At 45.0% G+C, this 23377-nt stretch overlaps 1 protein-coding gene across 3 annotated transcripts; it reads left to right on the top strand.

The window, feature by feature from the left end:
- The first annotated feature begins 156 nt into the window (after positions 1-156).
- Positions 157-23348, top strand: IMMT (inner membrane mitochondrial protein). 3 transcript variants are annotated; one of them, XM_065633241.1, is made up of 15 exons: positions 157-305; positions 5907-5983; positions 6402-6591; positions 8427-8547; positions 9179-9256; positions 10313-10414; positions 13480-13616; positions 14546-14649; positions 16183-16318; positions 17146-17275; positions 18477-18491; positions 19968-20191; positions 21428-21559; positions 21933-22062; positions 22389-23348. In XM_065633241.1, exons 1-15 carry the CDS (start codon positions 261-263, stop codon positions 22994-22996), a joined length of 2229 nt encoding a protein of 742 aa, XP_065489313.1. In that variant the 5' UTR covers positions 157-260; the 3' UTR covers positions 22997-23348. The 3 variants fall into 3 exon arrangements, with proteins under 3 accessions (XP_065489313.1, XP_065489312.1, XP_065489314.1); XM_065633240.1 differs by having other exon boundaries at positions 158-305; positions 9176-9256; XM_065633242.1 differs by lacking the exon at positions 18477-18491 and having other exon boundaries at positions 158-305; positions 9176-9256.
- The last annotated feature ends 29 nt before the right edge of the window (positions 23349-23377 follow it).

The following is a 23377-nucleotide window of genomic DNA, read 5'->3' as shown; positions in this document are numbered from 1 at the left end:
CCAGGGCCGCTCCCGGCACGTGTGCCACCGGGGCCGCCTCATGTCAGGGACACACGCCGGGATGCGACATTTGCGTACGCCCCGCTCCGCGGCCTCTGATTGGACGCGCCGCCCGTAACTCTGCGGAGCGGAAGCCCTGGCGCCCGCGCGCATGCGCGTTGTGCTTTACTCGCGCCGGGCGGGGGGGCGGAGACGGGCGGCGTCGGGAGTTACCGCGCACGGCGCCTTCCTGCAGCCCGCCCGGCCGCCGGTCCGAGGCCATGCTGCGGGCGTGTCACCGCGCGGGGCTCGCTGTGGCCGTGCAGGTGAGCAGGGCGGCGCGCAGCCCCGGGGGGAGCCCCGCGGGCCGTCCCCACTGTCGCCTGTTCTCCGGCCGGTGAGGCCGGGCCGGGCCTGCTGACGGGGCGAGCGGGGCCAGCGGGGGCGGGCAGGGGGCTGCGGGTCGCGGCGCGTCCTCTGATCGCGGCTTCGGCTTCTCTGAATGACTCGGCACGCGCGGGCCGCGATTGGCTGCTGCGCTTTTGAGGGGCAGCCGCGAGCGCCAACGGGTCGCTCGGGCTGGCAGGGGCTGCGCGCCGGCACGCCGCGTGTACTACGAGTCCCGGCGTGCAGCGCGCCGGCCCCGCGCGGAGCAGAGGTGCGCGCCGCCCACAAGGCACGCCGGGACTTGTAGTCCGCACCGGGTCTCGCAATGTGTGGCGGCCCCGGAAGGAGCCGGTGGGGCGCGCCGCGGTGCATGCTGGGGGCTGTAGTCTCCCGGCCGTCATTGCCGTCCCGGGCCCGCTGCCGCCTCTCCGGCCCGTCCCGGCCTCTGGGCAGCGCCGGGGAGCGGCGGCCGCAGCCCGGAGGGGCGGCAGGGCCCGGCGGTGACATACGGCCGGCCGGCTCCTCGGCGGCGGGGCGGGCGGGCCCGCTCAGCGGCGGGAAGGACGTGACCTTGGCTTACCCGCCGCGGCCTCCCCCGGTCCCTCACCGCCCCGGTCCCTCACCGCCCCGCCCCGCTCTGCCCCCGGCCGTGCCGTTCCTGGCAGGGGTGCCGGTGCTCAGGGTGACGAGCAGTGTCACCCACCAGGTGTGCGGGGCCTGTGGCACCCAGTGCCTGTCACAGGGTGCACAGGGTGCTCTGTCCCCACAGGCACATGAGCAGAGAACATACAAAGCGCCCACGGGGTGTGTTTTCTGGACCTTTGCCCTTCCTCATCAGCAGAGATGAGGGTGACTATACACCGCAGAGCCTGTGTAAAGCAGTTGGCCAACTTTAAGAAGCTACAAGGGTTTACAGGTGAGGGTGGCTCCTCTGCTGAGGCCCCAACTTGTAAATCAGGTCACAGAATCACAGAATGTCAGGGAGCGGAAGGGACCTCGAAAGCTCATCCAGTCCAATCCTCCCGCCGAAGCAGGAACACCCAGATGAGGTTACACAGGAAGGTGTCCAGGCGGGTTGTAATGTCTGCAGAGGAGGAGACTCCACAACCTCCCTGGGCAGCCTGGTCCAGGCTCTGGCACCCTCACACTGTGAAGAAGTTTCATCTCAAATTTAAATGGAACCTCCTGTGTTTCAGTTTGTACCCACTGCCCCTTGTCCTATCATTGGTTGTCACCGAGAAGAGCCTGGCTCCATCCTCATGACATTCACCCTTTACATATTTATAAACGTTAACGAGGTCACCCCTCAGTCTCCTTTTCTCCAAGCTCAAGAGCCCCAGCTCCCTCAGCCTTTCCTCACACGGGAGATGCTCCACTCCCTTCAGCATCTTCGTGGCTGTGCTGGACTTTCTCCAGCAGTTCCCAGTCCTTCCTGAACTGCGAGGCCCAGCTGAGGTGTCTGCTTAACAGTAACAACATCTGATTCCATCACTTATGTACTCTACTAAAGCTACCAACCTTTTCCACCGCAGCAGCTGATCTTTCCTCTGCTGCTTTATAAGGCTGGAGGATTCTCCAGGCCAGGTCATCTGATGCCCACTGAAATAGGGCTCTGGGTTTACGGGAAGGTCGGAGCTGAGAAGACAAACCCCAGGCATTCACAGATGTTTATCACTTCGGGCTCTATGTGTGTATTCAGTCTTGAAAAGAATGTGGCTGGAATGGCTGCGCAGCGCTGGAAAAGCCACTTTGTGTTTTGCAGCTCGGAAATGTGCCTGTGGTCTATAAACATTTGGTGCAAGAACTGTCCAAACACAGAGGTGCCACAGCACTCGAGGTTGTTTTCTGTACCTTTCCTGGTTGTTTCCTTCCTTCAAAAAATAACTTTTTTTTTTCTTCATTTCCTAGTGAGACCAAATACAACAGAGGTGTAATTTCGACAGCAAAAGTGTGTACGCAGTGAAACAGTTTTTTCTGCTTTTTCCTTCTTTTTATTCATATTACAGGGAAGCTTTGTCTCGTACTGTGGTATACATATGTGAAAACAGTTGCTGGTCCCATGGACTTTCAGCAACTAAAACTTGGATGCTGCCAGGCCTGGAAGGGACAGCAAGGCGGTGACACCAGGATGTCCCATCTGGCCGTGCTGCCTTGGGAAGGTGTCCTTGCTGCTCAGGGAACAAGTTCAACAGACCCGTTCCTGCCGGAACAGCTGCATTGGTTTATTCTCTGCTCCAGCTGCGGTGACCCCCAGGCAGCCACGATGACACGATTTTCATATCTTAGTATCCATCTTCTGTTTTCTTTACTATGCTGTCTGCACTCTTGTTCTTCTTTTTTGATGCGAGACTCGGTGTGTCTCATGTCTTGTTTAGGAGTTTCTCTCGCCCTGCTCTGTTTGCTAAAGACCTGATTGTGGCATTACCAAAGAGTGACAGCACCTTGCTGTTACCTTGCTATTCAGTTAGTAAAACCTGATTGTTTTGCTTTGACAGAACCAAAAAATAAATGTGTGTGTTTGTTTGCTATTTTAATATTAGGAGTGGCAAATTTTAACAGTTTATTTTTTAAGAATGGAAATAAACCCTTTTTACCTATATGATGTACAGAAGCTGGCAGTGAGGCAAGTCTGCTTCCATTTTTTTGATGTTAAGATGCTCCTTTACAGGTTGAAAAGAATCCGGTTGTCTCAGCAGAGCTGGAGCTGGTCAGGCCCATGGGGTGACATGTCCGTGGTGGTGCTGGGTTGTGTGAGCGGGCTGAGAGGGCCAGAGTGTGGCCAGGTTTGGAGACAGCAAAGGAACTGCTGCTCCCCAAAGCTGGAGCAGCATGAAGGTCTAAGTGTGGAAAATCCCAGTAGAGAGCTTGTGGTGGAGACTGGGAGAAGTCTGGAGAAGTTTTAACCTTCCCTCTTACTGTGAGCTCTGTGCGTGGGCAATCAGCAAGTTTATTAATGAGTAAAATGAAGTTGTGGCTTTGGGAGAAGTGGGTCTTCATCACAGCGATTTCATAAATGTTTTCAGCTGCATGTGCAGCACTGCAGAGAAACTCTGCTTCCCTTATTTGGAATATTTCTATAGTTTTCTTTGAAAAGAAACAGGGCTTTTAATAAAAAGTTACAATAGTTGGCAGAAGCCTTGAATGATGGCAAATTAATTTGTGTTCTGTGCTCAGATATCCTCGTTACACCTAACCTCAATCATAATGAAGATGAGCTTCTCCCGAAGTTTCTGCTTTGCTCTCTCTGTTTAAATACACATATCCCAATTTGCAGAAAACTGGACGTGTCTCGCAAGCTTTGTTCTGTGCAAATTCTGGGTCAAAATGCTCGACCCTGGTGACGAGGAGAGGATGAGCTGGGGCTATGTGAATGCCGAGGATGGCATGTCCTGGGTCTGGTTGTTTGAAGTTACCCATGAATTATATGCCTGCAAGGCAGAGTTTATTTTTTTAATGATGTTCTGCTGTGCTGTGCTCTGCCTGAGCTCTTTGCCCGCTCTTAGGGAGAACATCAAACGCTGGATTTATTTGGGCTCTTAATATTAACCAGAGCGAAGGCATGATGTGCCCTGCAAAGTGTATAATAGTAGATAATGAATGTAAAATAATAAGGATTTAAGAAGTTAGGCGAAACAAGTAACACATGGAACTGCTGGAGGAGGAGGTAGAAACGGCAACAGCTGCTCTGCCCTGACCATGGTGATCTGTGACGCTTTACCCCAAGAGTTTTCTCTGTCTTCTCTTCTGCAGCACAGCAAGTGGTTTATTTCTGCCTTTTACAGGGCGTAGTGACATCCGCGTGATCTATTTCTTCCAAATCCTTTGAGATATTATTACAAATAAATAACAGGGGTCTAAAGCAATGACCAACTCCTAGAAATTATGCAAAAGGGAGATTAGAAACTACCTGTAGGTTTCCAAAGTTACAGTGATACAGCAAATATAAGCAAGACTATTATGATGGCCAAAAGAGAGCAATGCTTCTTTTAAAAAAAATATTTTAAAGAAATCAGTGATTTTTGGAGGTAGTAGTGTATTTGTATGTGAAGGAGGAAAATCAGACTTGGGCTTCTGTTCATAAAACATTGATACCTAAAGGTTTGTGGTGGTTGTTCCCCTGGCCAGCTGTGAGAGTGTCTGGTGGTTGCAGCACCTTGAAAGAACGAGTTGGTGGGGACTTGTTTTGGTTTTAGTCATCGCTTCCATTGCTGCACATGCACTAGTGTGAGTCTGACAGTGTAGACTGAGTGCCCGTGTTTTGGTTTCTATCATCTTGATGAACAAAAACAAGGATTTGGCTAATTCTAGAGCAGCCCAGCTTGCACAGGACCTTGAAAGATCATAGAGTCATAGAACAGTTTGGGTTGGAAGGGACCTTCCAAGTTCATCCAGTCCCACCCCTGCCGTGAGCAGGGACATCTTCACTTTATTGTTTTGTCTCTTGTTCTGTCCATCATAAACCAGAAAATCAACCACGGAGCACAGCGAGAGCTTGTGAAGGTCTCGGGGGTAAGAAGAGCACGTTTCCTGTCGCTGCACACGTGCTCCTGTTACTAATTAAATATTTTGGCTGCTGTTCTGGAAAGAATAAGAATTCGGTGTTCCTGCCTTTCTTCTTTACGCTGTTGGACAAAGATGGGACCTAAACCACAGGATTTGTGCTTGTTACTTATTGCCATATGCCAAAGGAAATAGAGAAACTTGTCTTTTGGGATTATGCTGTAGTGAAGCATCTTCCAATTTTCTTTTTTTCTTCTTTAAAGAAAAAAATAGTAGTTGCCCAAAATATCTCAGCTCTGGGAAAAGTTCCTTTTGTGCCTTGCACTCTGATTTCCCGTGTGTCCTGTATTCCTCTCTTAGCAATTTACTTGTGTGAGAAAAAAACACCTGAGAGGGACAGAGTTTTGGATTCTGTGGGCTGGAGTTGCTCAACCTGTCTTTCTAGTAGATCTTAATTTTCAGCTAAAATATAAAGAAGATAAAAATCTTGGGTAATGTGGTTTTTGTTAAGTAGGATATAATGAAATGTCACTCTTCATGTAGTAATTTAATTTATATTATAATCCAGTGTCTCTTGGGCTGGAAGCTCAAGGAGAACTGCTTGTATGTTGGCAGAAATGAGAAGTTTTAAGTATTTAAACAACCGGTGTTGTCTTTTGCACTGCTCCCAGCTGGGCTGTTCTAGTGCACAAGATTGTTGAAGAGGCTCTGAACTAACCCAGTTATCCTGCCCGGCCAGGATACAGGGACCAGAAATAGGCAAAATAAATGCAGAAATAAGCTGGTTTTGGATTTTTTCCAAAATCATTTTTCAAAATGCTTAATTATTTCTTAAAATGCCCTTAACCTGCAAGCTGCACGTGAGAAAACTCTGCTTTGTTTAGGGACAACAGAGTCCAATGCTGCAGTGTTAGTGCCGGGTGCTTCTCTTTGTCGGGCGTGCAAGACGTGGCGATGGAGCAAACCCGTCCTGTGCTGCTGAGATGAAGAGATGTTTGAATGTGCTCACTGCCTAACTCTCGCCTTCTCCTCACCTGCAGAACAGCCGGTGTGGGAGAGCGTCACTCCGTCCCTTACGACTGTGCCGGGGATATGCCACCCCCTCGGGAGAGCCCGGGTACGTAGGAGCTGTTGGAGGGTGGAATTGGTTCTTCTGTTGGTTGAGTGAGAGGGAATCTTAGCTCCTTAGTTCCACATGAGAGCAAATCAGTAATGGTGGGATTTTTTTTTATTGTTGGGTAACTCTTATTCTCATGGGTTTGTGTGTTCCATGCTTGATTCAGTCAGATTTAAATGAAGCTAATCAAGACGATCAATATTTAGAAGGAAGGTTGTGTGTTGCCATTTTGTCTTTGGGTCAGTCATGAACCAGTACAGTACCAGAGCTTCACTGGTGCCTAAAGTGATTTAAAGTGGGTGCTGGGTTTGTTGGGAAGCTTCTGGAACAGTCTGCAGCTGTATAAAGCCTCACAAACTCTTAGATGTTTGTCATATAATACAATTTACGTAATTTTCACTCTTCTTTCTCCCCTCAGCATTTCTGTAGGCAAAATCATTGGTGCAAGTGTCCTGTTTGTGGGGGGAGGAGTAGGTGGAACCGTCCTGTACGCCAGCTATGATCCGCAATTCCGGGAGAGCGTGGAGAAGGCCGTGCCCTACTCGGATAAACTCTTTGAGATGGCACTTGGTCCTGCACCTTATAGCACACCAATGCCAAAGAAACCGGTAAGTGCTTCCCATTCACCCCTACTCTTTCATTTTTCTTTTTTTTTTCTTTTTTTTTTTTTTTAAGAGAACATCTGCTCTTACTTTCCAAATTCTGATTAATTTTGCTGTGTGCTAAGAATTTAAGAATTGTAAAGAATTCTCAAATTAAGAAGGTTTAAGAATTATGAACGGAGGTACTACTTGGTGCTGCATAACAGTGTTCATGTACATTTCCCGTTAGCATCTTGTGATTGTCGTCTGTGGGTTGTAAAACTTACTTTTATTTACAGTAAAATAACCTACCAGGATCCTAACTAAATAGCTGCTCTGCTTATAGTCAGAAATAAATTGGGGAGAGAGGTGACATGGTAGAATTTAACTATTTTACCAGGGTGTAATTAGTGATGTAGCAGGATTAGAAAACTGTTAGTCTAAGATGAAGTTATTTTGAAGAGGACCGAGAACATTTTTGAATGAATGAATATTTGAATGCATAATCATCAGACATTGAAAACTTAGTGGCACAATCCTGCAGAAGGGAAAACCCGATACAGGCTTCAGCACAACTCTGGAAATGGAATCTGGAAGTTTCTCTGTTCCTGCATCTGAAAGCAAACACTTCCCAGTTATCCAAGAATGCTGAAAAGCTGCTATGGCCGTGGTTGTCCTGAGCTTTCAGGAGCCATTTGGCCTTCAAGAAACCCAAAATATTTTTATTTGGAGTTTAAGAAAGCTGTTCTTAATGAATGGGAGAATATCAGTTAACCAAAACTGTCTCTCTTCTGGTTTTCGCTTCACTTGACTTGTGACCATCCAAGTTCTTACTGCCTCCCAGGCACTAGTGAATTTTGCAAAACAGACCAGTCAGACAACAAAGTTAAATTATCTCCTGCCCAGTCATGGCTCTTAACTCAAATGCTGTTATTTTTACCTTGTGGCTTTGCATGATGGATACGAAAGGATTCATAACAGAAAACCTCACAATACTCTGCGCTCGAGTAGGTGTTTGTCTGCCCCAAACACCAGCATCTGGATCCTTTCAAAGGGAGATCACATAACTGATTCTTCCATGCCTGTCAACCCCTCACCATGCCTGTAGCATCTTCTGTGCAGTGATATCTGTAAAAAAATCATGTTTGTTCTTTTTTTTAAAAACACATCTTCATGCATTCACGTCTTTAAAACAATTATATATTTTTTCCACTACAACTTGAAAAGGAGTTGCCTAGAAACTGGGTGGAAGGGGTGACTCCCCTAAGTGTTGGTGGACAAAAAATTACCATTGAGGGAGCCAGTTGTTGGAGCAGTTACCCAAAAAACTGAAGCTGGGTAGAGAAGACCGATGGCCTAACTTGGTTTGACAATAAATCCTCAAGAGGTTTGAAATGAAAAGTGTCAACTGAATGAATTTAAGATATCCCTGTATGGACTAAGTAATGTCCAAGGGGAAATAATTGAAATCTGCTTTCTGGAATTGTTTCAGACGTTTATATACTTGTGGGTTTTATAGTTTCTGTGTTATCTGCCGTCTGTCAAAACACTCAGAAGTGTTTGGAATGTTTGGGGCATGAAATTATTTGCTTTTTATGCATACCTTAATAAATATTTGTAGTGAAAATGCCACTACTATACCTTTGGTTTTAGAGGGGTGAAAATTGTAAAGATTCCTTCTAAATTAAAAATCGAGGTAAGAGATTATGTGGCCTTGCTACTGTTTTCATATGTACCTTGAAATTTAGATTTATGATACAGTCATCTGGACGTGGAAACGTTCTTTTCTGTTACAATAGAATCAGTGAGACACAGGCTGTTTGGAAAACTGATGATGTTTCTTATTTTTTTATTTTTTGAAGATACAGCAAGGTCCACTGAAGATCTCATCTGTAGCAGAAGTAATGAAGGAGTCTAAACAGCCCGTTACCAAATCCCAGATGAGCAAAACAGAAGCTGTTGCTCCTTCAGAGGAAAAAGAAGGTAACTTAACAGAACGTCACGTAGAGAGAAGTAAAAGGCTTAGTGATCTCTGACATCGTACATCCTAGGGTAGATTAAAATAGTCCTGTGGAGTGGTTGAGGATGAGAATGTTTTAATTTCTTAGAATTAATGTCATTTTATTTTCAGTCATGAGAAAATTTGTCTAACATAGCTTTAGCTTTTTTTTTTGGCCATTGTTTTTGGAAACTTATTTACCTTACAGAATATTTGGCGTCTGACACAAACAGTGATTATCCTGCACAGTTGAGATACGAGACTCGGCAGGAAGAGCACTTTAGGTGCTGCACTCTGAGGCCATTTACCTCTTCTTGGTGCAAGCACAAGAAGCTTAGTTTTGGATAATTACTGGCCTACTCTAAAGCCAGATCAAATGGAACTGGTTTAGAGAGGAGCGGTTGTGACATCTTTTTGCATTTATCTCTCATAGCTTTGTGTGTATGTGTAAGTAATATCTGGTGCTGTTTGTCCAGGAAACTATATTTTTCTGGAAATAATAATTTCCGTGTCCAAATAATATGTTTCTACATAGGAAAATAATTAAGTCTTTTATCTTACATTATAGCTCATATATACTAACTGGTTTTGTTCTATAACCGTATTTACCAGCAGGCAAGGCTGCGGCACAGATCATCTCCGCAACAGGTGTAGCTGTGTCGGTGCCAGCGCCGGGGATACAGACTGGAGAAGGTGAAAAAGATCGTATGAACATGATGAATTAAAACAAAATCCTGTAGCTTCGAGTGCATGAATTTTTACTTCTGTGTTGGTATTTGTCAGTTTTGAAAGGCATGATTCTTTGTGCCTTTTGCAGAAGAAAACTTCCAGCATCTGTAAATAGGTTTTTACCATAGGAAGAAGCTGAGATTGATGCCTGGGGCAGGTACAGGATGAGCGCAAGAGGAAAGCCTGACTTGGTGCTGGACTGGAACTTGCACAGTCCAGTTTGCCTCTGCTCTTAAAAGCCTGTCTGCCCAGGGCCAAGTGAAGAAACTGCATTTATTGTTTAGCTCAACAAGAAATACTTCTTTATGATAGTTTCTTTCAGATAAGATTCTATTCATTTCTTTATGTATGCACACATTTCATAAAAAGAATGCCAGCAGTAAGTAAACACATTATTCTGAGTTAGCATCAGCTTTATTAAAAGGTAACCTGGTGGGTTTTGTTGCAGCATGAGTCTGAGAGCTGAGAGATCTGGGCTGCGAGATCTCAGTTCAGATGCAGACTTGCTGGTGGTCTTGAGAGAATTTCTTAGGTCACAACTCACAGGTGTTTTAAGCAGCTTTAGGTTAGGGAATAGAGTGTAATTGGGATTCAGCGCAGCTCCCTACCTAATCTTTCTTCACTTTGGCTGGACTTTCCAGGCATGCCAAAAGAGAACTGCAAAAAAATAAGAACAGACATTCACTTTAAATTTAAACTTGGCTTCATTAAGTGTTTTCCAGTTCTTGCTTTGCCTTTCACTTCTGAATCTTGTATATTTTTGTAGCTAGACAACATAAAGTGTACAGATGCATGTGAGGTATGCATGCTACTGTTTTTAATTTTAAGAAGGTTTGAAACTGGTAGTTATGGGTATAAAAAAACTTGAGGCAGTTTCAGCATGGCTTCATACAGAAGTTGGACTTTATAAAGTGATATCAACTATAAAAATTAGTTTTGAAAAGAGTTACTTCCCTACAAGTAATCTCCATACTAATTTGGACTTTCTGCTACAACATTTTAACTCTTTTTACTGAATAGGTAAAGAACACGAAGGTTCCCAGGCTATAAAAGAACGGTCACCAGAAGAAGTTGCGGCCCGGCTTGCCCAGCAAGACAAAGAGGAGCAAGAGAAGATATCGGGTAAGTCCAGATTGATGGTTTCCTATACATGGCAGAAGAATTGTTGGACTGTATTGGCTTTTGAGTTCTAAGTTGCTTACTCGTCTCTTTGTTGTTGTCCTTGTGTTATGTTGTGTTGGCACAATAACTGGTGTTGAAGCTTTTTCAACCCACTCAGAAATAACTGATAGTCAGAGAATGATGGAAATTGGGGATTGGAATGGACGCCCAAGGTCTCTAGTCTACCCGTTGCTTCTTATGATGGAGAACTCAATACATCCAATTAATTTCTCTTGGCACTTGGATCTGCTGCCTCTTGCCCTTTTTCTGGGCACCTCTGAGAAGCCCGGATCAGTCTCTTAACACTCTTTTAGCTGTGGAAGGTGTTACTTGAACACCCCTTTGGCTTCTCTTCTTTAGGTCAGAACTAGTCCAGACCCCTCAGCCTCTCATCTCTGTCACGTGCTCCCATCCCCACAACCATCTTAGTGCCTCTCCAGCATTCACTCCCTGTTTTTTTTGGATCTTTCTTACCTTGAGGCTCTCAAAATGAGATGCCATATTCCAGATATCATCTTGTAGATGCCGATCAGAGGGAAACCATTCCTTTACTTGATCTGTGGCATGTGCTGTTGGCTTGTGCTTGGGTTGCCATCTTCTGCGATCCCCAGCTCCTTGGCTGCAGAGATGCTGCCTCAACATGTTGGGTGGTGGTTCGGGGATGGTGTGTCAGGGCAACTGTGAAGAGTTGCCTGTAGGTTCTGGGTTGGGAACTATGACAATTACTTGCTTGGGTTCTAACTTGGGCCTGTTAATGCAGCTGCATTACTGAGAGGTGGTCTGGCTTTTCGTGTGTCCCAAAACTCACGTCCCCCTTGTTTGTCTTGCCAAAAAAAAACGAGCTTTGCTTCCCCTCTCACCCCCACTTGGTTTATTAGAATCATAGAATGTCCTGAGTTGGAAGGGACCCACAAGGATCATCGAGTCCAACTCCTGTCCCTGCATGTGACAACCCCACCATTCACACCGTGTGTCTGAGGCCGTTGTCCAGTCTCTTCTTGAACACTGTCAGGCTTGGGGCTGCGACACCTCCCTGGGGAGCCTGTTCCAGTGCTCCAGCACCCTCTGGGTGAAGAACCTTTTCCTAATGTCCAACCTAAACCTCCCCTGGCACATCTTCCTGCCATTCTCTCTTTCTGCCAATCCCTTAGATTTTGATTACTTCAATTTAGATTTTCAATACTTCTGGGCCATTGTTTGGTCTTGGTTTGGCTGCAGCATGATTGTTTAAATCGGGAGTCTGGTTTAAGGTGGGGTACTTTCCTAGTTTGCATTGGGGAAAGCCCAAAAAATAGAGAAATCTCTTTTGGTAGATGATGTTTTGCTGTTCAGTATGTCTGGGCAATCTGTTGCCAGCTACCTTGATACTTCCCTTCTGAAAGCAAACCCAGCTCAAGCTGCAGATTAGTATGTTCGAAAGGCTCTGTGTTGTCCTCCAGCTGGTGTTGATGAGGACGAGAAACGGGTGGGTGTTGAAGGGTGACTTGTGACACAGGCAGTGCAAGAACAGCCAACTGCAGTGGATCTGTGACCTTCTTTGCTGAGGGAGGGAGTTTTGGGGCTGGGTAGGCTCAAGGCATTGACTGCAAGGATGCTGAACAGAAACTGTGTTTGAAGTAAGTGAAAGTTTACTGTTAACATAGGTGTAAACAGTGAAAATAGGCGTGAAAGGGAGTTTAACAGTACTGAGGCCACATGCTGGATGTGCTTCAGCATTTTCGTGGGAGCTGTGGCCGTTCTATCAACTGGGGGGTTCAGCCTGGGGAACAGGAGGCTGAGGGGAGAGCTGCTCACTCTCTAAAACTACCTGAAAAGAGGTTGTAGCATGGAGGGTGTTGGTCTTTTCTCCCAAGTAACAAGCGACAGGACAAGAGGAAATGGCCTCAAGTTGCACCAGTGGAGGTTTAGATTGGACACGAGGAAACATTTAACGGAAAGGGTTGTCAGGCATTGGAACAGGCTGCCCAGGGAAGTGGCTGAGTCACCATCCCTGGAGGGGTTTAAAAGACACGTAGATGAGGTTCTTAGGGACATGGGTTAGTGCCAGAGTTAGGTTATGGTTGGACTCGATGATCTTGAGGGTCTCTTCCAACCAAAATGATTCTCTTTGTGCGTGGCAAGGGCTGATGGTGCAAGTGGCGCTGGCGCAGTGTGCTGCTTCTGATCTGACCTGTCCCACTGCTGTGCATTCCAAAGAAGATCTTGGCAGATGTGTCGACCACACGAAGACGTTCCTCTGAGCACCTTGGTCCTCAGCCAAAGCCTGAGCCCTGGGCTGTTGTTGCACAGGAGGGATGAGAAGGACGTACAAGCCTGGACTTAATGGGCTCAGAGCAGACTGGTCATGCTCTGCTGCTGCTTCTGCTCAGAGCTTTATGTGGTGTAGAAGAGCAACACGAACAGAAACAAGAGGTTTGGCATTAGCTGTTTGCTTCGTACAACGACTTTCGTGCAAGTGAAGAAGTTGAAATGTTACAGTGAAAAAATCCAGAGAAGTATTTACTGGAAAGGTGGTAACTTAAAAATAAATGTCTGACTCCAGAAAAGCAGACGTTGTTCACTCTGATTAACCATTCTGGTTTGGTTCCTGCTTGAATAATTAATAGCTGATTTGTGCTTCTGTACCAACAGGAATAGGTGGTTGAGTCTGCCACCTTCTAGGCTAGGAAGAATAGCTCTGCATTTGGGATATATCTTTCTTGTGGTAAATAGGAAAATTTCCTTGTTTCCTCTTAATAACCGTTGTAACAAATGAAGATGGAAAATACCTGTTGGTTTAACTGCACCTCCCTGCAGAAATGCAGTAAAGGGCTTCAGCGAGTCGCTTTACTGCTGTGAGTGCAGACTCAACAGGAGCGTGTTCTTCTGCCTTTTCTTCTTCTGTTGGCTGCAGCGTCACTCCCAAGCCAACCAACTCTTCTGGGTCATAGAAAATAACATCAGGAGATGCGGAGGATATAATGTGTCATTTTACTAACTCTAAGGCTCTTTCTAGTTTAATTCGGTTAATTCTTTTTTTTTTCCAGCCCTTGCAGCAAATCTAGAAGCAGCCCTGAGCACAGCAACTCGTGTGACCCTTCAGGCGATCACTGCCCAGGAATCTGCTGTGCAAGCAGTGAATGCCCATTCGCAAATACTCAAGGAGGCCATGGACAATTCTGAGGTAAACTGGACAAATAGGGACTTCTAAAAAATTATTTATTGTGTTCGGCAAAACTTTTCATTTCACAATTAAAGTTGGAAGCTTTTCTTGCAATGGCTTTACTTTTATCACAACTAATCTTTCCACTTGTGAAATGTTGTGTAGTTGAATAATACAGTGGGTTTGCTTTTGTATTTTGTTCTTTTTTCCCCAACTCCTTTATTTCTCTTTTGCAGGAAGTTAATACATTGACAGTCTTCACATTGTGTTTTAATTCCCAAGCCCATTTTTTTACCTAGATATAGTTAGGGTATCATACTGCCCACCCTATAATTTCTTCAACCATTCCCCTTGGCAAAATCTTCTGGCTGGAGCGTTCGTATCGTGTCTGGAAACGAGCAGGGTATGCACAAGCGATACCAGCTTGTGCTTCTAGTGTGTTAATACTGGAGTTTGTGTGGAACCGCTGCTTCTTATTCAGTTCTGGAGCAGAGAATATAATTTAGTGGTTAATCAAACGAACAGGGGCATATGGGCAACTAAACAAACACTTGGGATTTTAAGCTTAAGTAATAAGCTTATTTAAAATTAAGCAACTTTAAAGTATTATGTTACTTTAAAATTGCTTGTAAGCTTAATACTTAAAGTGTTAGAATACTTAAATACATGTAGAGATTTCCTTCCAAATTTTGTGGCACCATAAGAGTGATCCTCAAACAAGCTCTTCTGCATGGACTGATGGCTGTTGCTCAGGTGGAAAAAAGAAAAAAACATTGAGAACCAAACAAAACCGAAATATTGGAAGAGAAAAATAATTCATAAAGCTTCCAGCTGTGCTGTTGGTAAAACACAAAAATGTTGCTCAGTTTGAGCGAAATGAATGTAGCAACTTCTTAGTCTTTACAGGCTTTGTTTTATTTGTATTTCCTGATTGTGATGACCCTAATTAGGCTGCTGGGGAGAAAAAGTCATCCCAGTGGCGCACAGTGGAGGAGGCGCTGAAGGATCGGAGGAGAGCAGTGGATGAAGCCGCCGATGCCCTTCTGAAAGCCAAGTAAGTGAGCTGCTTGTTTTGAAGGTTTATTGAATTAATATCACCCATGTGAGGGCTGGTAGACACTCGAGTTTCTAGAAAGCGTGCAGTTGCCTGTGTTCATGTTAAACTGAAGTGTTTGTGCCACGTCAAAAGAAGTCACATATACTAACCGGTATTTTAATTTGCAGCGTGTACATCTTAGGTGCCTGTGCACATAGTACACGCTGTACCAAAGAGTCTGAAACAATCCTGTTTTTGAGAACTTGTTTATCTCTGTAGTATTTATATATAGTGTTGGTAAGTTTAAGTAAGAGTTAAAAAAAATCCATTTTTAGTATTATTTTTGGATAATATTGTCAATATTAAACCTATTGTAAGGACACCACGACTACACTCTCTGTGTCTTAAGTCAGTAACATCAGCAACTTCTTTTACTTGTAATGAAAAATTAAACCATACAGCATCGTTTGGCATTTCGTCTGTCAGCAGAATTGCTTTTAAGGTTAGATTTTTACTAAGCACATCTAAGAAAAACCTGAATTCCGAAAAGGAGCACCGCTCATGGCCCAGGGTTCCACGTGAACCACGCGGATGTGCATCGAGTCTGCTGTGCAGACTCATTGCGTAGGGGTTAGAGCAGCAAAAATAAGATGACAGACAAATATCTCCAAGTTGCCCTTGTTAATGAGGTTAGAAGTAAATTTGGAAACCTCTGGTGCTGCTGAGGCTGAGGGAGCAACAGCCTCCTTGAAGTTGCACAGTTGCCATTTAAGTTATAAACTTCTCTTACCTTTGAAGTTGCTGTGCTGACTGAAAATGGTTCAAAGGTGTAACTGAGGTTTCAAAGAGTAAACCAAAGCTAACGCAAACCCCAGAGGTGCCAGCTTTCATTCTCTACTGCTCTACTGGATGCCTTTGCCCTTACTTATTTTAAAACTTGCTCCTTATTCCAATGAGGTCATTAGAAACCTCTGTTGCTTTGAATGGATTTGGAAAATGAATGCTTTTTCACTTTTTCCTTGATTTCCAATTACGCTAGAGGAGATCAGTTCTTTCTCAATTACAAAAAAATTACAAATCTATCTTTACAGAGCTCTATAAATTTTCTCCCATCCTCATTTATCTCCACCGGTCACCATGTCCAAAACTCTCTGCAAGTGTAAACCATCTGTATTAAAAATGTTTCCTTGATACTCTGTTGTGTGATGGAAATTCTGCCTTCTCACACCAACAGCTTTACTAATACTAACTCCTTCCACTGAACTTTCTTTCATCTTCCCCTTCCAGCTAAGCCTTGAGTACTAATCATACTGTAAATAATTCTAATTTTACATGGAATAGACATACTGACATCTTTAGATTTCAAGCTGTGGGGAAGAAAATAATCTTTAATCACAGCACCTTAGCCATAGAGCTGGAAGATGGGAAGCACCTGTAGAGCTTTTCCAGTAGTTCTTCCTATAAATGCAGATGGCATAAAGTAAATATTTATTTGGGGTTATGTCGTAAGACCTATTATGAGTTATAATCAGCAGCTTCTTCTCTTTTCAGAGAAGAGTTAGAGAAGATGAAAGGCGTAATCGAGAATGCCAAGAAGTCTCAGATCACGGGAGCCAAATCTCACATTGTCGCTGCAGAAGAAAATCTTCATCATTTGATAGTTGACTTGGACAATGTCGTGAAAAAGGTGACACTTCCACAGAGTGTTTGTATAATATTTGTACAAATAGTTGCCCTTAGAGTAAGGAGGACCTGGCAGCCTGCGCAGACCTCCTGTTCCCAAACCCTTTGCAGCAGGTTAAATATTTTGAAAGTGTAAATTCTGTCCTTTTTTAGCTAGACTCAGTCTTTGAGCTGATTATGCTCCCAGTAATCAGACATGCCAAGATCTTTGTGAGAACTTGAACTCTGTCCTGAAAGACTCTCCGGGCAGCTTGATTGGCGTCTGTCCTTCCTGTGTGTGACTGGTAATGCCAAGAGGAGCTTAGCATGAGGTTAGGGAGGAGCAGGAGCAATGTGTGCTAATGTCTCGCTGTGTAAATCACTTTACAGCTCACAAGACGGGGGAAGAACTGTAAAGATGAAATTGATCTCCTGTGGCAGGACAGCTGATAATTTACCAGGAGCGTTTTGAGTGAACTTAGCCTAATAATGAGAACATCAGAACTTAGAGAGAGAAGGAGCAGCTGCCACAAGATGAGTTATTAGGCCTATGTGACAGCTGCAAGCAGAGAAAGAGAGCTAGAGATCTTCAAAGATATTAACTGAATTTAAGATACTCTTTTGGTCCTATCTAGGCTACAGACTATCTAGTTACAATCTGTGTATGAGGCAAAATGGATTAGTGGTAGTTCCAGCAAATAATTATTCTATATGAGGGGTTTGATATCACAGGGTGGGGTTTTTTCTCCCCCAAGTGAGTTTGCTTTGGTTGGTCCGGGGGGGTTACGATATCTGCCTCTAACTCAGAGCCTGCCTTTAAAAATAAACTGATGTCCTTTTTGTTTGTTACAGGTTCAGGCAGCACAATCTGAGGCCAAGATCGTAGCTCAGTATCATGAGCTTGTGGCTACAGCTAGAGAAGAGTTTCAGCGGGAGCTTGACAGCATCACCCCGGACGTGCAGCCCGGCTGGAAGGGGCTCAGTAAGTCTCTGATTTCAGGGTCACTTGGTGCCTGTGACACACCAGTCGCTTTGCTTTATGGCATTCCTGTAACTACAGCCACCAAATTGCATGTCCAGCATCCTGATTTATTGTTTGGTTGGTTTGAAGTGAAAATTAATTCACATTTAAAATAAGTAGTCTAAAAGTACATGTTATGAAGAGGCTTAATTCTGGAAACTGCTTGTGCTATATTGGGAGTTTCAGAAAATGTCGTTGTTGTGGGATAAGTATCATATGGTTGTTTAAACATCTCTCCCCTCCCCTGGTGTTCCCAGCAGTCAGACAGGTCACTTCAGCTTTGGATCAAATCAAGTACTTGTCTGGTTGGCTCTCTGATTATAGGGATTATCATAAACCTTTATTACAGAGCGATAAAGAACTCTCTGAATTTCTCTAGATCATCACTGAAATGACAGATACACTCAAAGAATTCATTGTTCATACCTTACCTACCCCAGTGTATGTTATTTCTAAATTAAATCAACATGGTAACTTACCTCAAACAATACAGGATGCTGCACCAAAGCAGCAAATCGGCATCTTATGTTTTGTTCATGCAATTCTTTGCCTGAGATCTGAAATCTCTGTGGGCAGGATAAAGGGAGAACATCTTGGGGTTTGCGCCCGCTGTGCTTTCAAGGGAGGGATGAGAATCCCCCAGTAGCTTTCGCACACTCAGTTTCGTAGTGGTGTGATCTACTGAAGCACACATGGCACTGACCTGTTAGCGTCTGTGACTTTTGCTGCCTCTTGGGAATTTGTTTCTTAACCGACTGCTTTTGATTTAGAAGAATCTAGAAAAATCACACTGAAATTTCCTGTGTCCTGTTGCACTTTTCTACCTCAAGCTTATATTCCTTGCTCTGGCTAAACTTCAACATTGACCCGTGGGCTTCCAGCGGTGATTTTAGAGGTTGGGATGTTCTGCACCACATCTTGCCTATAACATAAAGAGACACTTAATGCGACATTCTGTTCTTCCTAAATTCCTAAAGGCTTGGGCTCATGTTTAAGGCACTGTGGATATAAAGCTCTTAGTTTTCTATTTCTGTTTCTATTTTCTGTATTTCTATTTTCTATTTCTATAACAAGCTCTTAGTTTTCTATTTCACTTTTGCATGACTGACTTGCTGTAGTGAACGTGCATTAACTTTTCCAACCTCTTCTCTTTCTGTTGCAGAGGTAACTGACTTAGGTGAGTTCCTGTCACTTTTTCTGCTCTTGTGAATGTCATCTCTTCTCTGTTCTTTTTGATATTTGTGTGGTACATCACTTTAAATTACCAGCAGTATCAACAAAGCGGTGAAGTGTTGCTTTCCTAAAACATTTCAGGCTGAGATACGCTTTGGGATCCTTTCCACTCGTTTTGCATGTCTAGCTTAAACCACAAACTACTTGTCTAGCAGCACTTCCCAGCTGAGTGCGATTGCTGGCTTAAGAAAGCCAGGTTTAAATTTTCTTTGTGAATTTAAGCTGGTCGATACCTGCTGCTGAGGTTCCAGTGAGAAACAGAAGCTTTGCCCGGTTCCAGTTACGCCGTGTGAGGACGTTTGTCCCCATGCAGACCCACAGTCCTGGCTCCAGAGCGGTGCTGGAAGCACCAGCTCCTGCCGATGCCGCTGAAACCTCTGCTTGAAACCGAAACCAGATTTGTTTAATTTGAACTTGTCATGACTCCCCAAATTTGAACTTCACGGTTGATTCTAACAATGTTGATTAACAATTCGATTCTGAGGTCGATTATGATTTTTTTTTCCCTTCTGGTCAAAGGAACCTACTAAAGCTGGAGTGCACTAAAAGCCTGTTCTGTTTGTAACAGTGTTAAGCTCAAAAGCTGAGCTTAGTGGTGCTGGACGCGCATCCCGCTGCTCCCAGCCCTTTCTCCAGCTCTCACCAGCAGGACGGCTGAAGGACTGTGGAATTGCACTTGCTTTATTTAGACCCTGGTTTTACAGGCGAGTTCGCCGGCAGCCAGAGCAAAACGAGCTGCAGCATTTTACAGAGTCTGTGATGATCTCGGGTCACCAAACGCTGCAGGCATAGCGTGTGTCCTTCTCCTCTCCCAGCAGAAAAATAGCAAAAGTTCTTGGGAGACACAGATGTAGTTATGACCCCTGCTGCTCTTGGGAGTAGCCAAACCCGCAAGGTACCAATTGGGGTAAGAAATCTGGTTGTTGCTCTGGAGGACTGTTGAAGAGAGAAGGTAATTCTGTCTCTCACGGTGACTTCGGTGTTCTCAGGATCAAGTTTCCGTAAGCGAGTAGCCAGCAGGAGGTACCGGTCATCGGTTTTCTGTGTCCTTCTGCTCTGTGTGCTGTCACAGGGGAAAATACGTGGAGGTGTAAAGAAAAAGATGGATCGAGTTGTCAGAAGTCTCCTCTAATTGAGCATGATGTGGATAGAGGAGTGTAAATAAGAGCTATGAATCACTTCAGAGACACTAAGATAATTTCTCTTACAGCGATAGAAAGCACTTGCTTGTCAGTGTGGCTCAGAAAGCCATACCGGGCGGGCGTTAGCACAGCTCAAGGGCTTGAAGTGCTGAGAAGCTGTTCGTAAAACACACTTGTTGGTCAAGCACGAGGAGCCTTGACGTGCTCGAGTGGGAGGTGGGCGAGCAGCGCGGTGGCATTTCCCTGCAGCTCTCCCTAAGGCCCCGTGTTTTCTTTAGCTGACCAGTTATCGACAGACGACTTAAATTCCCTCATCGCACACGCCCATCGTCGCATCGACCAGTTAAACAAGGAGCTGGCGGAGCAGCGAGTGAGGGAACAGCAGCACATCGAGTCGGCCCTGGAGAAGCAGAAGCTCGAAGATAAAAAGGCGTTTGAGGCGGCTGTGGCCAAAGCGCTGGAGCGTCACAGGAGTGAGATTGAAACAGAACAGGAGAAGAAGGTAAAGTGGAGTTAACAGACCTCGTTGAATCTCTGGCTCAAAAAGGAGGCAGGAGAGTTAGAGGGAAGTACACGGGAGAGCAACTGGGATGTTTGGAGTGATGGGAAAAGTTCAGATAGGGTGACCCCCAGGCTAATGGTGGGAAGGAGATGTTGAGCAAAGAAACTTCTGCAAAGTTAGAACGGTAAAATCATCCAGCTAAAGAGGGAATGACTTTTTGGTGGTACCTGTCTGCTGGGATTACTGGGTCAAAGGAAATGTTTGACCTGACCCAGTGTGGCCACCTGAAGGTTACGTAGCCCCTCCAGGAGGTATCTCTGTGTTCTTCCACTGTTTGCCAGGGGTTTGGGATTCGATTTCTTTCAAAAGGACTAGGAAAACTCAGGCTTTTAATGCTGTGTTGGACGTGAAGCCAAATATAACTTAGAAATGTAGGAATTTGGGCACTGGAGATTTTATGTTTTGAGATACTGTATTGCAAGCAGACACTCATGCCAAATAGTGCTGCTGTTTTCACATACGTGCCTCTGAAAAAGAGATTAAACACTGGCCCTTAGTTGAGAAAGTTGCATTGACATGAGGGAAATCAAGGATTTCACCTATAGCCTGTTAGTTCAAAATATTTGAGTAACGTGTTAAATTAGAGCTCTTTTAAAAAGTTGTCTGAACTGTCATCTGTGCATTTCATGAAAGGTTGGAAATGACACAATCCTCTAAAAAAAACTAAGAAAAACAAAAAGCTGTTCAACTGCTCTTAAATAAACCTGCACCGTGCTCCCTTGTGCGAACCTGTGCTCTCCTAAGTGGCTGTTTTATACAAGATCAGGTTAAAAAGGATATTACTGTTTTATTACTGTGTCTAACTTGAACAGTATTACAGCAGGTAGGGAAAAGGTGAAGTATGTTTTGTTTGGAAGCTGGTTTATAAACACCAGAGTGATTACTTTGTCATATTACTGTATCTTTTCTATGGTATTTTGACAAATGCACGAAGTGCCCGGTGAGTGTAACCACAAGTTACTGGCGCTGGGGGCTGTGAAGCTGTTTTTTTCAAGTCTTTAGGAACAGGCTCAGTTATAAAAACAGACCTCAACAGTTTTTTAAAATGAAACATGGACTCTTTCAAAGCCCTTTTGATGAAATGTGCCCTAGGTGCTCGCTGATGGATGACAGAATCACAGCGTGTGACAAACAGTTGAACAATAGAGGTGTAATAACAACTGCTGCTGTGTGTAGGTGGAAGAAGTCCGAGAGGTGATGGAGGGTGAAATGCGGACCCAGCTCCGGCGCCAGGCTGCTGCCCACACCGACCACCTGAGGGACGTCCTGAAGATCCAGGAGCAGGAACTGAAGGTGGAATTTGAGCAGGTACAGGAAAAACACCCCCAAGGGAATGTGGGGGATGTTTAAACCCTTGCAAAGCAAGAGGAGAGTCCTGAGCCATCTAACAGGAGGCTGAAATGGTGGCTGCTCCCCTTCAAGAGATGAAATAAAACACCTGAACATTGTAGGTTTTACTCAGACTTGTCTTAAAAGCTTTTGCCATAGGCAAGGAATTTTTGACAGTTCCAAGTGCAGTAACTGTGAAATTCACCCTAATAAGGCTTAATACTGGTATATTGTATTTACTATCTGCATTGTCCCTAGCAATAACAAGATTTACGGAAGCATATATTAAAAATAAGGTAAATAGAATTAAACAGCTGTTTCTGGTCTGATGTATGTGTCTTGCTTTTTTCAGAACTTGTCGGAGAAGCTCAGCGAACAAGAAATGCAGTTCAGACGCCTTACTCAGGAACAGCTCGACAACTTCACGCTGGATATAAACACCGCGTATGCCCGGCTCAAAGGAATCGAGCAGGCGGTTGAGAGTGAGCACTGAAATCCCTTTTCTTAAGGACTGAAGTCGCGATTTCTGCAAAGGCCCCGTGCGCAGGCCTGGGTGCCTAAACCCAGGCTTAGGCACATAGCTCATGGGCCTGGGTTTGCCAGCAAATCCCAGCTGCATGAGTCCAAAGCTGTTGTCTTGATTCAGTCCTAAATTGTGGAACAGATTTACTTCAAGGCCAAGTGCTGAGGGGGCGGCTGCTTTTGAAAGCAGAGTTTTGACAAGGGACAGCTTTTGCTGCTTGTGTTCTAAACTCTGCATGGCTGTGTGCCCCCAGCTGAGAGTCCCCTTCTTGCCTTATTTTTGCAGGTCACGCAGTAGCAGAAGAGGAAGCCAGAAAGGCCCATCAGCTCTGGCTTTCTGTAGAAGCGCTTAAATACTGCATGAAAACAGCCTCTGGGGATAGTCCGACGGAGCCGCTGGAGAGTGCGGTGAAGGCCATCAAAGCCAGCTGCTCTGACAACGCCTTTACAGAAGCCTTAACAGCAGCTCTGCCGCCAGAGTCCCTGACGCGGGGAGTGTACAGCGAGGAGGCGCTCAGAGCGCGGTTCTACACAGTCCAAAAACTGGCTAAAAGAGTGGCTATGATCGATGAAACCAGAAACAGCTTGTACCAGTATTTCCTGTCCTACCTGCAGTCGCTGCTTGTGTTTCACCCTCAACAGCTGAAGCCACCAGCCGAGCTCAGTGCCGACGACCTCGATACGTTTAAATTACTGTCTTACGCGTCCTATTGCATCGAACACGGAGATCTGGAGCTGGCGGCTAAATTTGTCAACCAATTAAGAGGAGAGTCGAGGCGAGTGGCACACGACTGGCTGACGGAAGCACGAATGACCCTGGAAACAAAACAAATTGTGGATATCTTGACAGCGTACGCCAGTGCCGTGGGGTTGGGAACAACTCAGGTGCAGTGAGGCAGGGTTGTAGTTTTGGAGGCAGTTCCACAATTGTTTGTGCTGGAAAGAAAAATCCTTGGATCTCCTGAGGGTTGCAGAGCAAGCTCTTGGCAGGGGCTGGAAATGTTACATCCAAGCACGGGTACCGTCTTGTTTCCTTGCACTGTATTTAACTTCACCACCTTGTTGTATTTGTGTTGGGTTTGAGTTATCATGACAACCAACTTCAGGAAGCTTCTCTCCAATTTGTGTAACAATTTTGTTTCCCCATCTTACCAAGCGGGCTTGTGATCCAACCAAAATAACGTTTGTAACCTACCATTAATCATTTGCCACTTTGTCAGCTGAATAAAACAAGACTTCAACCACTTTCTCCTGTTCTGTTTTCTATTTAAAAAA

Source organism: Caloenas nicobarica, chromosome 4 (genome assembly GCF_036013445.1).
Source record: "Caloenas nicobarica isolate bCalNic1 chromosome 4, bCalNic1.hap1, whole genome shotgun sequence".
Taxonomy (NCBI): domain Eukaryota; kingdom Metazoa; phylum Chordata; class Aves; order Columbiformes; family Columbidae; genus Caloenas; species Caloenas nicobarica.
This window is presented reverse-complemented; position numbering and strand designations above follow the sequence as displayed.

Coding starts and splice junctions, on each gene's coding strand:
- IMMT (XM_065633240.1), top strand. CDS start 261: ATGCTGCGGGCGTGTCACCGCGCGGGGCTCGCTGTGGCCGTGCAG. Junction 9,257..10,312: donor GGGGATACAGACTGGAGAAG/GTGAAAAAGATC, acceptor TTTACTGAATAG/GTAAAGAACACGAAGGTTCC. Junction 13,617..14,545: donor AGGCCATGGACAATTCTGAG/GTAAACTGGACA, acceptor GACCCTAATTAG/GCTGCTGGGGAGAAAAAGTC.